The 15,457-nt window shown below is 35.3% G+C and overlaps 1 protein-coding gene across 3 annotated transcripts in view; it reads left to right on the forward strand.

Moving 5' to 3' along the window:
* The first annotated feature begins 14,641 nt into the window (after positions 1–14,641).
* TENM3 (teneurin transmembrane protein 3) overlaps positions 14,642–15,457 on the forward strand; it is a 229,182-nt gene continuing 228,366 nt past the window's right edge. For all 3 annotated transcript variants that reach the window (XM_083367441.1, XM_083367442.1, XM_083367443.1), the window contains exon 1: positions 14,642–14,938. In XM_083367441.1, coding sequence (XP_083223567.1) covers positions 14,737–14,938 — 202 coding nt within the window. In that variant the 5' untranslated portion in view covers positions 14,642–14,736. The remainder of the gene's footprint in view (positions 14,939–15,457) is intronic.

A 15,457-nucleotide genomic window follows, 5' to 3' on the forward strand; every position in this document is an offset into this window, starting at 1 on the left:
ATAAATAAATAAATAAATAAATAAATAAATAAATAAATAAGATGTTCATTAGCTTGCACGAGACGGGGTTGATCAAAGAAGCAATTCTGAAATACAAAATTTTAGTTATTGTGGTATATACCAGGGACCTACCTGTGCTTCTTAAATCAGTGGCACAAGTTTTCCCATTATTTGAGCTAGGTGAACCAATGCTTTCCTGTTATGATACTGCAGAATTGTACTGTATATTCAAGGGCACAAAGATACTTCACAGATGTAACACTTGTCTGTGAGCGCACTATGCATTATATGCACAGAAAAGGTTATGTTTGAAAACCTGACAAACTTTATACTGCTTCCCATTAAAAAATCTCAAGGCAGCTGACAATTAAAGATGTATAATTCAAATTAAAAACAGGCTAAAACAATAAAAGCATGCATTAACAAGTATTTAGGTTTTATTTTGAGAGAGAGTTAAGTTTGCAGTATTAAAAGTTTCAGTTTTCTGGGACTGAAATTCATAGAACTTTAATATGAATAGACCTATATACAGTATGTGTATGAGAGGCACAGTGGCTCAGCAGATAAAGACACTGACTTGTAACTGGAAACTAGCCCAGGTTTGAGACTTGAGTGCCGCATGACAGGGTGCGCTCCCATTACTTGCCCCAGCTCCTGCCTACCTAGCAGTTCGAAAGCATGCAAATGCAAGTACATAAATTTGAGTGGGACGGTATCTGCATTCTGTATGCCTTAGCACATAGTCATGCTGGCCACACAACCATGGAAATGTCTTTGGACAATGCTGGCTCTTTCAACTAAGAAACAGAGATGAGTTCTGCCCCTAGAATTAGAAAACTTGAAAGGGGAAACCTTTACTTTTATGTGTGTGTGTGTGTGTGTGTGTGTATAATATGTGTGTGTGTGTGTGTGTGTGTGTGTGTTAAGAATTTGTCAAGGCTTTTTGAATGCACCTTGCTAATTAACTCTTTCTTTCCTGCTTTGGCCTGACTCAAGGCTTATCCACAGGATATAGTCAACTTATGACAGCTCATTATTTTGTGTAAATTATTCAAATTGCTAATAAAGAATTTGGGAGGCTGAGATGATCATTTCGAACTTATTATGTTCTCATCAGTCAGTCATACCCTTTATCTGAGATTTGAACCATATATATATTCAATCTCAGTGCTCTTAGGGTTCCTGTATTACTGAATAAAATTTCAAGATGCCTCTGCTTTAAACTGACTTTAAGCCAGTCTCTAATTTTTACTTTTAATTTACAAAATAAAACTGTGTTTTAAAATAAATGTTAAATGAGTAGTACAGAGGAATTACTTCCACAGGAAATACAATATCAGATTGAAATTAAGGCTATGTTTCAAGTTAAAAAAAAACAGTAGAACATATTTTCAAATATTTGTTCCTGTATGAGTTTATTTATTCTAAGTCTGGTTTTGAACATGCTTCAAAACATTTAATTCGTTTTATATTTATTTATGGATATTTTATTTATATTTATTTTTATTTGCTTTCTGATCTTGAAATGCAAATGAGAGTGATTTATTAAAGCAACAAAAAAAATCAAACAGGAAAGAGATGGGAAGTACAGTTCTATTAACTCACTTTACTCTTGAATCTCTTTTTGGTTTTTTAATTTTTTGATCATATATTGTTGGAGTTGTTGTTGTTATTCTTATTCCCTGGTTTTAATATGTTCTTTTTCCTGTATAATATTATTAAGGATTATGTTAAACAAGCAAAACTGATACAAAAAAGACCTAGTAGAAAAATACACACACACACACAAATATTTAGAAAGTGCATAAACCTCCCCTGAAAAAAGAAAAAAAAGAAAAAAATATGAAAAAAAACTTCCCACTTCATCCCCAAGAAGTTTATTCAACATTAATAAATTATCACTCTCTCTTAAAATACAATCAAATACCTCTTGATTGTATATCTCGCTCTATAAACTCATCTCCAAATCTTCACCTCTCCTTATTAAATGGTAAAGATCCAGTAAAAATTGATAAAATACCTAATGACATAAATATGTAATCCTCCTTTCCATTTAGTCCCTCTCATGTTCCCATCATTAACAAACATTGCAAAAAATGAATTAAAAACTATTAAATGTTACCAGAAAATTACTTCCTTATTTAAATATCAAAAATAATAATATAAATATTATGAACTAATCCATTACCCCATTAAACATTTCAAAAAGAAAACTATCCAATTCAGGTAACCATTGAGAATAATCAAATAGAGGAAATTATTTAATCAAAATCGGATAAATCAGTTTTAGTATTATTTTTTCTTCCTCCAGGCCCTTCTTATATCCAATAAATAAAATTCAAACTTCTGTTTTCTTCTATTCTTTGCCTCTTCACTCAAAATTCTTATGATACTTATTCAAGTGTATTTGTAATTTTCATGAAATAGCTCCAGTAATTATTTCAATTTAAAAAGGTAGTCCACATCGGTCTTTTGATACATTTTTATACATCATAAATTGTCTTAATAAGCTGATAGATTCTAAAACTTAAGTTTGGATATCACAAATGTTTTTGAAATGTACTTCATAACTAAACTAATTTTACACTTTGATGACCCAAATCTTAGATTTTTTTAAAAAATATTAAATTGTAAGCTGTCAAGCTTAGCAATCTTTTAAAGCTGTGCAAGGTGTATATAGTACATAATGGAATGCTACTAACAGTCATCACTACTTTAAAATTGCAAGAGATTACTGATATAATTTTCCTGGGATGTTTTGCTCTCTTGCCAGTCAGACAAAAGTTCTCACACTTTTGTTTTCTTTTCACACTGTCAAGACCCAGGAGTAGATTGAGTTTTGTTTTTATTTTTGGAGCAAATCAAATCAAATGTTTTACTTTGAAAAGCAAAGCCCTACTTGTATATTCAGCCTAAACCTAGCATTCAGCTGTGAGGAATTGTTTTACCTCTTATTGTTTAGATCAGACATGTCAAACTCACGACGTCACGTGATGTCACGCAACGTATCAGAGCTTTTTCACCATTGTCGGCAATGGGGTGGGCGTGGCTTCCTGATGATGCATCTGGCCCGTGAGCTGGAAATTTGACACCCCTGGTTTAGATATTTCTGAGCTGCATTTTTCTTTTAAGCCAGTTCCAATAAGATACCTAAATGTCTTTTCTAGAATAGATTTTTAGGCTTTTAGGATTTTTAGGCACTAAGAACATTAGTGCTGCTATTTTACAAATTCTCTAAACTTTTGTCTATAGCCTGTGCAGTATAAAACTTCATGTGTGTTAACTAAGCCACTTTTATTTCTTCCTGCTTTTTATCCATCATTTCCATATGCCTATGCCTCTTTTTGGCCATATGCTATTGAAATATACGTAAAGTGAGCTTGTATGAGGTCTACACTTCTCCCTTTCTTATCAGTTCCCTTTTAGGACTCTTTATCTGCTATTTAGCAGATTTTAAATTAGCTAATATCCAATTTTACAAAAACCAGTGTTCTAAAACCAAAACTATTATCTCATTAATGATGGACTAGGTGGACATGTTTGCTGAAACTCCAAACACTATTTAAAATTGCTAAACAAGGCCTTCATTTTAAATTTATTTTTTCTTACATTTTTCAGTGTTAACATTTATCTATTTTAGCTGCTTTTTATTATGGAGTGGGTATTTGCATTATTAAAAATAGTATAATATGGTTTATCTTCTATGCAAACAGGGGCAAATACTTTGTTCCAAATTAGAAATGAATCAGCCATAAATTTGATATGTTTCATTAAAATCTCAACTGTTGTATGATGGAGCAAAACACAGAATTTGTCAAGCGTTCTATATTTTGTTGAAATAAAAACAACCCTTGTTTCTCCCACTGTTTGGATAACTAACCTTTTTTTTAACTTGAAAAATATCTGAGCATGAGCATTTTAGATTAAGCTTGTGATACACTTAAACTAATATGTCTAGTTCAGAACACTAATGATTAAAATATTTGAACATCTCCAATGTATCTGCTATTTTCTAAATAAATTATTTGAATACCTTGAATCAGCATCCTTTGAATGTTTTGTCAATCCATTAGAAAATACTAATATATGTGGCAATTGATAATGGTCAATTTTAATTGTGCCAAATACGTTTATATCAGTATATAAAGTTAAAACTGCAACTGGAATGCTAGGCATTATAGTAAATCTGGGCTGAAGCTAATGAATCCTTTACTTCAGCATATTTTTTTTATTTTATCATTTATAATGGATTATTTTATGTAGAACCCAGATGCCAATATATAGAACCTTTAGGTACAGCAGCTGGTAGTGAAGTTTCTCATAAGATTAATCAACAGAGTTGTTTGTTCCCTATGTAGACCCTATGGCCACCAGTGTTTATAATCAGATGTTGATTGTAGGTAGGCTATTAAAATTTGTAAGTTCAGTGCTATGTGTAAATGTCCACACTATAACATAGATATGAGAATTAATTATGCCAGAAAAAACAAGGTGCATAACAGTGGGAAGAGGTTACATAAATCTTTGTATTAAAACAAGAGAAATATAGAGTCAAATATGGATAGCCTGAGAGGAAGGGAAGATCGGGAAAGTTGTAGTTAGAAATAGTGGTAATTTTTAATAAAAGTGATGAGAAATTTAAGAGAGATTAGAAGAAAAGGCAATGCATAGCTTGCCAGAATAAAAGCGTATTGAGAGGTATAATGTACAGTACTGTTTAACTGCAAAGGTATAGTTAGATTTGTTTTCTGTTATTTTATGCCTTATTTTTTTTTAGTCACTGCTACTTATTGTCAGCACTTTGCATAATGATTATTACCTAAAACAGAGTAGTCTGATGGGTTTGCATAAATTGTGATGAGTTGAAAATATTCAGCCTTCAGATAGAATGGAGAATATACTTATCCATTGCTTAGTGTGCTTATTTTAGACTTTTTTGGAAAAAAATACATAGTAATTGACAATGAAAGGTGAGTGTTCCATGAGACCGTTTTCACAGAGCTTTCTTCATATGCTATGAAATCATGGTAGAATGTACTAAACAATCCTGGTGCAGCCTTTTCAAAGGAATGTAGTACATTTTATTTTCCTTTTCATATTTTTAACATGCATTGAAAATTCATTCTGTCTAATCAATTATTGTATATAATTTATGAAAGGGTTACATCTTATATGTATTTTATATTAAAGTGGTTCTTTCAGTGTTATACAAAAGAGATGGGAGAATGGATTTGTTACAGATTGAAAAGAGTGTAAGAATTTTTTTTATGATATGCAAGAATATTTTAATAATATTCTGACTCCATAAACTTTTGGAGTACTATATAATTTTAAAAATACATATGCTTATATTTTAGTTCTCCTGAATAATTGTGTATTTGCTCATGTGAAAAAAACCATATTTCCTGGCTATTGTATTACATCTTAAAATCTTAAAATATATAAGAATATGATGTTAGAATCAAACATAGAAGCTAACATAATAATCTTCTGTGCATATTCCAAGATTATGGTTCTTCTTCATGGGCATGAATAGCAAGGCAATTTGCAATTATTGAGATTTATATCACTCTAGATGCCATGATGGACTGAATTTTATCTCAGATATTTTACTAGTTCCAAATAAGACAGAATGATCAATTGATAAAATAAAGTAGAATATCTATTCTGGATAGGATTGTTTCCTCTCTCAATGTTGAGATTTTAGTCCAGGAGTGCTGCTCAGAGTTGTAATGAAAGATTAGGGATTGGGTCAGTATTTTTCCCTGTCCGTGGCTGATGTGCTAGTGCAGGGGTCAGCAACCTGAAACAGTGAAAGAGCCACTCGGAACCGGTTCCCTCACAAAAGGAAAAACTGGGAGCCGCAAAAAATGTGTGCACATGCGCGTATATGTGCGCATGCACAGAACAGGGTTTAAAGAGTGGAGCCAAGGCGAGATATGCACCTACCCTGCATATTTGAATTGATTGAACTTTTTTAGTCCCACTTTTTTTTTGGACTGCACATGGCAGAGGACTGGGAGCCGCAGGAGACGGCTGAAAGAGCCACATGCGGCTCCGGAGCTGCGGGTTGCAGACCTGTGTGCTAGTGGTTCCCTTTCCTAGTGGTCTGGTCATACAGATCTTCATCTGTTTAGTTTGCAATTTGGTAAATTTCAGGAGAGCAAAAGACTTGCCTGAAGCCTTCAAGCATTCTTGCAGTTCTCAATTTGGAATTGACTGGTTGAGTGATTGTATTCTAGGAATAACCAGCAAAAGGAGTTTCTTGAACTTATTAGAGGCTTAAGATGCACATTATATTCTTCTAACCCTGTATCAGAGCAGCTGATCCTTGTTTTTCTTTAAAACTTATTTATTTTAAAACAGCTCAAAGTGCGAAAAATAGACCTTTGGCCCAACTATAATGATTTTCCTTTTCAGCTGTTCTTCAGGAGGAAATGGCTGCAGTTTTCCCTCTTTATCAGTAGTGGACACTGAAATATTGAAAAACAGCAGATTATGTGCTACTGTGCCCTCTACAGATGAAAGCAAAAGTGCAGTTTCTTTTGAATATATATGTGATCTAAATAACAACAGCCTGTGACCAAACCATACTTTAAAAAAAATCAAATACAACTTTAAGATTGTACTGTTATGTTAAATTACGTTGCGTTATGTTAACACATTTGGGACCCCTGCCCATAACCAGGTCTTCAAGGCTTTACAAAAGACCAACAGGACCAGGGCCATCCTAATCTCTGGAGGAAAACTGTTCCAGAGGGCAGGGGCTACAGAGGACTACCTCATAGTCCTCACCAGCTAATGTCTGGCCCCATAGCATACGCATCCTGCTGGACCAAATTATACACATAGAAAAAAATGGAAGAAAATGGTAATATGCTTCAGGTATCACATAAGGAAGTATATCTCTGCTGTTTTGTAAGGTACTCTACTTTTTTTCAGGTTCTGCATAAGCCTGAAAAACCACAATGCTTTTTAACAAATAAACTAGTGTTTAAAAAAAGAAATAAATTAGTATATATTTCTAATATGAACCTGCCTATAAATTTATATTGCTGCATCCCACTAGCAGTAAAAGCTAGCTTGTAGGAAAATAAAAGAAACTTTAGGGACTTAGAATTATCCCTCAAATCTTTGTATTGATTTCATCTATTGTTACTGCAATTAGTGATATGTATGCACTTGAAGGACAGCATATATTTTCTGAAAATAAATTAGCAACAATTGTCCATGGCTTTTTAAGTTAGTACCTTTTTTACATTGTTTTTCTCTCTTAATTTGCATACATTTTTATATATCTTTAATCTTTTTATTTTTTTAAAAAAAATAACACTGTGTTATAATATTTGTGTAGACAGATGCATAGTATTTGTGTATTTGTTTACACAAATGTAAATAAATATTATGAATAGTGGAATCACCAGGATAAATTGTCCAAAAATTTCTTTATCATTCTTATAGAAATAGCCAATGTTCCAAAAGGAAATAAACTAGAGTGAAAAGCTTGGAAGATGCAGGAATGAAATTGCTGGTTATAAAAACATATTTGGAAAAAACTCTGAAGGATAGTTTTAATGTTCTCTTAAGATCTCACAAAACTCTATTTTAGTTTTAATCAAAAGCAATTTTAAATAATTAGTCAGAGAACTTTAAAAGAAGCTGGCTCCCTTCAAAATGGAAAGATGAAGAGCCTAGGTTTCATACATTTTTTTAAATGCAAGAATTATCTTTATCTATTTACTACTAAAATTCTCATTGTCATGAACTTTGAGTAAAATGGTTATCATAGGGCGGTGATGGCAAACCTTTTAGAGACTGAGTGCCCAAACTGCAACCCAAAACCCACTTATGGCAAAACCCAACATGGCAATCTAACCTGAATACTGAAGTTTTAGTTCAGAAAAAAACAACTCATACATTAACATCTTTTGTCTTAAAAGAAAAATACAATAACAAAGCTTTCAGTGATACAAACAACTTTTTATTGAAAGGTAAAAGTTTGCATTTGGCATGCTTTTGAACAATTAATGTGATTTTTGCTGTTGTATGCATGCTGATAATTTGTCTAACCTTGGCTTGTACTTTGTAAGTTTGAGAGCAACACATGAAGTACTCAGGTCATCTGTTAGTCTGTTTCTGGTGTCAGATTTGATATAATTCAAAGCTGAAAACAGCTGCTCATAAGCATAAGATGATCCAAACAAAGTAAGGAAAGCAATCCCAAGTGACTTAAAATTATTTGCCAGAGAATTCCACACTTTAAGGATTTCACTTTCAGAACTAACTGTGCTGTCCTTTGTCATCCTTGTTTTCACAGGATTGCTTTCAATAAGAGAGGCGCGCATTGGCTCTGTTTTTGCCAGGAAGCAGCTTGGGAAATGACTTTTTTCCTAGTGAAAACAAGCCTCCAAGCCCTGATGCTGGTGGAGTGAGGCAGCAGAGGCCAGAGCAGACCCTTCCCCATCTCCTTTTGCTTCCCCAAAGTCTCTCTTCACTAACCTCCTTTCAAGCTCTGTTCTCCACCATCGCATGTAGGGCAACAAAAAAAGCTTGTGGAACTACTGGTTAAAAAAAAAGTTCAACCAGACCTTCCAACTTTACGAGATTTTTTTTCTGTGGGAAGGTCAGATTGATTTTTTTTTTAGTCCCACAAACTTCTTTTGTTGCCCTGCACACTGGGAACGGAGCTGGAAAAGAGGTTAGTGAAGGAATGTGGCTGCCCTGGGGTGGGGGTTAGGATTTGGCATTGTGGATGCCCTAGGGTGTGGTGGGGGTTAGGGTTTGGCATTGTGCATTGTGGAGTGTTTGTGCTCTGGTGGGGCTATTCTAGCAGAGACTGCAAGCTCCATATGTCTGGAATGGGGCATTTGGGAAACAGAGCCTTCTGCCAGATCTCCTTTGGGATAAACATTGTTTCAGCACCTATAGAGCACTTCCAAACTCAGGGACTGACTGCGTTTGGAAGTGCTCTATAGGAGCTAAAAGACTTTATCCCAACGGAGATCTGGCAGAGACTGCAAGCTCTTTGGCTAGGTTTTCACAGGAAAAAGCCATTTCTCGACCCCTTCCTAGCGAAAACAAGCCTCCAGAGTGAGCACACTGCACTCTTCTTAAAAGCAATCCTGCGAAAACAAGCCTCAGGATCGAACACACCTCTTTATTCCTAAGAGCAATCCTGCAAAAACAAGCCTCACTCCCGAGGCTTGTTTTGACTGGGAAAGGACTTGAGAAATGGCTTTTTCCTGCAAAAACCTAGCCAAAGAACCAGGCACGCTCGCTCTGGAGGCTTGTTTTGGCTGGGAAGGGGCTTGAGAAATGGCTTTTTCCTGTGAAAACCTAGCCAAAGAGCGAGGCGTACGTGCCCACAGAGAGGGCTCTTGAGTGCCCCTCTGGCACGCATGCCATAGATTCGCCACCACTGTCATAGGGCAACAGTTTTTGAAGTAAAGTACCTCAAATGGGCTAACTTACAACATGTATCCAAAATGTGGTTCCCATGACTCTCAAGGGAATGAAATTTGAGGACGTTGTGCCCACTCCAGTGCTACTGTGCTGCTGCTGCAGTTACATGATTTTCATTTTCAACATTAGGATCTGTGGTGGTGCAAGAGTTAGAATGCAGTATTGCAGGCTAATTCTGCCCACAGCTCAAGGTTGACTCAGCCTTCCAACCTTCCAAGGTTGGTAAAATGAGGGCCCAAACTATTGGGTGCAATATGCTGACATTGTAAACTGCTCAGAGATTGCTATAAAGCAGTGTGGGGCGGTACATAAGTCTAAGTGCTATTGGGAAGGAAGGGAGGGAGGGAGGAAGGAACGATTGATTCTGAAGCTGCTTGCCACTTTCCCACAAGGAAGGTTCATGGGGAAGTCAGAAGGAAGCAGAATTTGTTCCTAGTCCCATTGCCTCTTTGCCCACCCACTCTGTTTGTAACTGCAACTGTAACTGTCATTCTGTTTCTCTGTTTAGGTAAGGAAATATCTCTGAAATGATGACCAAATGGGGCACAGGTTGTCTGGTTCTACTTAATTGCCTAAAGACAGCTTAGCGTCAACAAAGACATGGCCCATGCCATGCACCATGAAATATTTAATAAAATGCAAACCTCAACACATCTCCTTATGTTTAACTTGAGATTCCTGTTGCATTCTGTGTAACTATGCAGACTTTTTCTTAGAAACAGGACAATTTATTATCCTTTTTTTATCCAATTTGCTATGCTATTTTAGAAGTAGCATTGGGATGTCAAGTTAGTCTAACTGAATATACATTAGTCACTCCAGCAGGTCGACTTCCTCTTTGCCTTTCACGTGTACCTTCTTTTAGAATATTTATCAGAACAAGGCTTACAGAATTGATGGTTCCTTTCACTTGAAGATGAACATCAATTAAAATGAAATTTAATTAGCCTAATTTGATCAAATAATTGACTTAAACATTTATGAAGAAAATAATTCTGAAGTTCCTGTTGGCTATTTTAGTTAACTTCAGTAAACAATTGATTTAGCTTTTTTGGTTTCTTTTACCCTTTTCAACAAGAATAATGAAGTATTAAGAAATTAAAGTCTACACTTTGGGTAATTGAGGGGAATGTATTTGACTAATATAATTTAGGGGACTATAGAAACTTGTTCTTTTTCTAGACATATTTCAGACCAAATAAAAGAATCACAAATATGTAAAAAATGAAAAGATTAAAAACTAAAATTAAATAACAAGATTCAATACATAGGGTCTGGTAGTATCTATCACAATGACAATCTGGGTTTAGAAAAAACAATCAAAAGAAACAACTGACTGCAAAAGAAAGGTAGAATCTTTTCATGGGATTGGTAATGGAATATAAAAGAATCAGAAACTCAGTACACATGTTCAGGATGAACCAAGGATGCAATTGCAGCAAAGGTATCTTATTTTCTAGTATGGGTTTTGGAACATTGGCTCTTTGGAAGCAATATTATTGCCGTGAATTCAAATATTGACCATATTATCTCTTTTCACAAAATAGATAGCTTTGCACACTTATTGGTAAACATGCCACTTTCTCCAGTATCTTAGATATAAAATACAGCTATCTGTATTTTAGACACAACTACGAAAGTAAATTATAATTGAAAATTCATTGGAAATCAGAGGTACCTGATATTTTTAAAGTATATTTTAACAAGGTTTAATTGATCATTAACCATTATGCTAAAAAATAACAGAGTAGGTATCCTATAATTAACATTTGTCTGAAGAAGTCTCCATTGTAACAACTGTGTAATAATTTTTGAATGATCTCTAACTATCCTAACTTGGTAATAAGTGTTTGTTAGCATATTTCCCAGAGGGAGAGATTCACGCTAAATACAATGTTTGCTCAGTATTAAAGCAGTTGATAACAAGGTCTGTGCAGTTACAAATAATAGTGCTTTGTGTGCGATCTGCCACAACAAATTTCAGTAATGCTATTTGCATGTAGGCTTTTAATTAACATATAACTGTCACCACAGGTTGACTACAGAAGGCTCTTGTATCCAGCAGAGAGATAAATGCCAATGCCACGTTACATGGGTTGGATAGCATACAGGAGGTCTATAATATAAAATGGATTTATAATTAAAAGCCACTCATTACAAAGTTATAAAAGAAAGAATGCCAGCAACCTGGCAATTTCATGGTAGAAGAGTATCATATTTACCTGAAAGGAAGATAAGCTTGAATTTAAAATGATTTTCTCTCCAAAAGTAAGTAGGTGGAAGAAGGGGTGTGGTATGCATTTTGTGTGCATGCAAACACAGAAAAAGTCCTATGCAGTACTCCGTTTCCTTACCTTATCAATCAAGGATTGCCAATTTTAAACAAAAACTATCTTAAAGACTTGCTCTTTCCATAAATGTGTACAGGAAGCACACTTAAATATGTCATATGTATGTACATGCATGTTTGTGTGTCTTCAAAGCTTTCCAGAAAGCTAAAAGAGTAGGGGCCTCAACAAAGGGCACAGACCATTAGTGAAAAGGTTTTCTGCCTAGGTCCTGATTAATGGCAAAATTAAGAAAGGGACCTGGAGTATGCCCAACATATCTGATCTGGTGGAATGAGAAGATACTGTCCGGGGGAGGCAATCCTACAAATAACCTGGACTTGTGTCATTAACCTGTAAAGAAACTGAAAATCAGGGCAGCTTATGCATCAGCAGTATAACATGGACAAACTATGGAGCATCCAAAACTGCATGCAACTCAGTATTCTGGCCCAGTTATAATTTCTGCATGGTCTTCAAGAGCAACCACATGCAGTAATTCAGCCAAAAATTATGAGTGGCTATGACCCAGACCTTTCAATCCAAGAATGGGTACAATTGATGCAGCAGATGAATCTGCACCAAAGGTTCCCCTAGTCATAGTTGCCACCTGCTCCTCAAGCAGGAGTTGTGAATTCAAAAGGGCCCCCAAATTGCATATCAGCGCTCTCTAAGGGAATGCTGCTCTGTCAAGAATCAAATATAATAGCTCATCAGAAATAGGAGGACCAGAGACCCAGAGCCATTACATTTTGCTAGGATTGAGTTGAAACTATTTTTTTCACATCCAAGGATTTATAGCCTCAGGCATTCGGCCAATACTGCAATAGTGTCCCTTGATTGGCAGTATCAAAGAGATAGTTGGCTATCATTAGCGTAATGATCATACTGCATCCTGGACCATCAGATGGCATCTCACAGAAGATGTTAAGGAGGAAGAGCAAAAGATCCAAACATTAGGCATCCACACAGCAGGTGTCCAGGTCTCAACTCTCCCTCACCCCCCCCACCAACAGTTGTATCTGCCACAGAGGAAGGAAGACAACCATTACAAAGCAATGCCCCCCACACCCAGCCCCATAGCCTGTGAAGAAAAATATTGTGGTTGGTAGTATTGAAAACCACAGAGATCCAGGAAAGCCAGGATAGTTGCAGTACCCTGTCTTTGATCCTTCACAGTTTAATCCATAAGTATGGCTGACTGTCTCAGTGCTATAACCCAGCCTGAAAACTGACTTCAAAACAACATCAATACTTTCAGAAAAGATTCATCAGGCAGCCTCAACAAATATAAAAAAGAAAGATTAATATTCTAAAAAGCTAGGTGACTGTGATAATTAACTTAGTTAACACCATGGGCTCTATCTCTGATATTGCATTGGATGTCACAAGGTTCAGTTCTAGCCTCGTACAGTCACATTTCTCCTATTGATTAGATAAGGAGAGGAAATATTTACCGTTTGCTGGCAAACAATTGGTTAGGATATCTTGAAGACAAAATATACCAACAGTATTGATATATTATAAAAACACATTGAAAATAACAAAGAAATCTAATAGAGACAAAGTTCATAATTTCACAAACAGAAATAAAACACAAAGTATAGAAGTTATCTGGTTTGATATAGTAGTGGTAAAAAAATCATGAATTGATTTCAAGGCTACATACCTTGTAAAGTTTCCAAACACATGAAGTATTAAATTGTTTCATTTTGTTTTGCACTGAACAAACCACACCTTTAGGATGGGGTAAAGTCCTGGCCAGCATGTTTTAACGAATAATTCAGATAAGCTGAAACAGTTCAGAGGAGGGCACGGAGGCCGATCAGGAAATAGTTGAAAAAAGTGGAAAGAATTGGGTATGTTTAGCCTTGGGAAAATTGACGAGATTATACTCTTCAGTACCTGAAAAGGAAGGGGGGGTGGTATGTATATCAAGGTATGCTTTCTGTCATTCTGCAGAACACAACATGGAATAATGGTTTTAAGTTAAGGAATGTGGATTTCTCTGGGTTGGTATGTATTTTTTTTAGATCATAGTTTAGTATCATTTTAGAAAATCCATCCCAAGAACTGCTTTTCTAGTTTTTCTTCATTTTTTCTTCTCTTGTCGGGCAGAAAGATCTTATTTCTTGTTCAGGAAAGAAACTTGCATAAAGCAGTCAGGCCTGGTCCACCTTCTCATCCTTCTCTCCCTCTGGCAGCTTTAGCTCCTCAATCTGTCATCCGTGCCTAAGCTTTGTTTCTCCTGTACCACAATCTGGAGACCCCAATATAACTTCACAGAAAACATCAGTGAGCAGAGATTCCTGGAGGATAATGCTTTCAGAGCAAGAGGATTGCTCTGCCAACTATGACCACTGTTGCCAGGAGACCCACTAGGTCAGGTGGCCTGGCAGTTCTCTTTTCCTCAGGCTCTTCATCCAGCTTACAAGTCTGCAGCACTTGATGGGCAGCATCCTGAACCCTTGTAAAGTGTTGTGCAAAACATTATTTGCAGAACTGCATGCAGTTGATAGGTGGGAACTTGAGAACTCTGCTATAACCATTCTCCCATTTCTTTCTCTGCATGCACAGGCAAGGCAATGAACATTAATTGTATAATTATTTAACCTATGACTCTAGAATAAGACCATTAAGCCTCAAGATTCATACCCAAATTAGTATTTTCAAACTTGATGAAAACATGAAATGTAACATTTTTTTTTAAAAAAAAGGCAACAGGTACAATTGACTTCTGCATTTAATTAATTAGGGAATAAAACATTTTAAGAAAGATAATCCCTTCCACAATGAATTTCAACAAACTTTAAACGTTTCCATCACATGCTATCATAATTTTGTTTAGTTATAATTTAACAAAATACTTTTTAAAATAATTACACGAATTTCTGAAATACTCCTTGTGTTATCCTATTTTTTTAATATTTTTTCCTCAGGTCCTCCCATGCCATCTTCTTCATCTAGTCAATCCGTTATTGAACATTTACATTCCCCTCCTCCATCTCCAAATCTCCATGACAACCAGACATGGTTGCTAAGTACTAGTGCTATCCAGCCAGTTCAGGACTCTGACACTGATGAGGACTATACTGCCAGCTCTTACCTAGTACAGACCGGTCCTGTTTCAGTTTTTGCCTCAGGTCATGGTAAGAATAGGACATCTTGTCCATAGTTTTTCTATTGCATCTTGAAATAAAATACTCTGACAAAAATTAATTGTTTTTACTTTATGTATCTTTGAAAATGTATATGAAAATAATATAGATTTATTTTATTTATTAATCAGAAAAAAGTAGAAGAACTGAATTATGTTAACTTTTCCAATATTAAAATAAAAAAATCTAATTCAGATATATTAGGATAATAATTATAACAGCAGAAGGTATTCTTAACTATAAAGATTTTGGAACTCATATAGTCCAATGTCTACTCAGAAGTAAACAGGCTTACATTAATTGGGATTTATTCCCTGGGAAGTTTTTATATAGTGACAGCCTTAGCTCATCTTATAATTTAAAGTTGACCTTTTAGAATCTTTGGGATTTAAGTTACTTATGACTAATTAAAGTTCTTCTGCTTACATTAGGATTATTTTAGATACAGGTATATACAACCTGGCTGAAAGGAACAGGTTTCTCTGCTCAATTCTCCCAAATTTTCTTTTT

Source organism: Vipera ursinii, assembly GCF_947247035.1.
Source record: "Vipera ursinii genome assembly, chromosome: 7".
Taxonomy (NCBI): Eukaryota; Metazoa; Chordata; class Lepidosauria; order Squamata; family Viperidae; genus Vipera; species Vipera ursinii.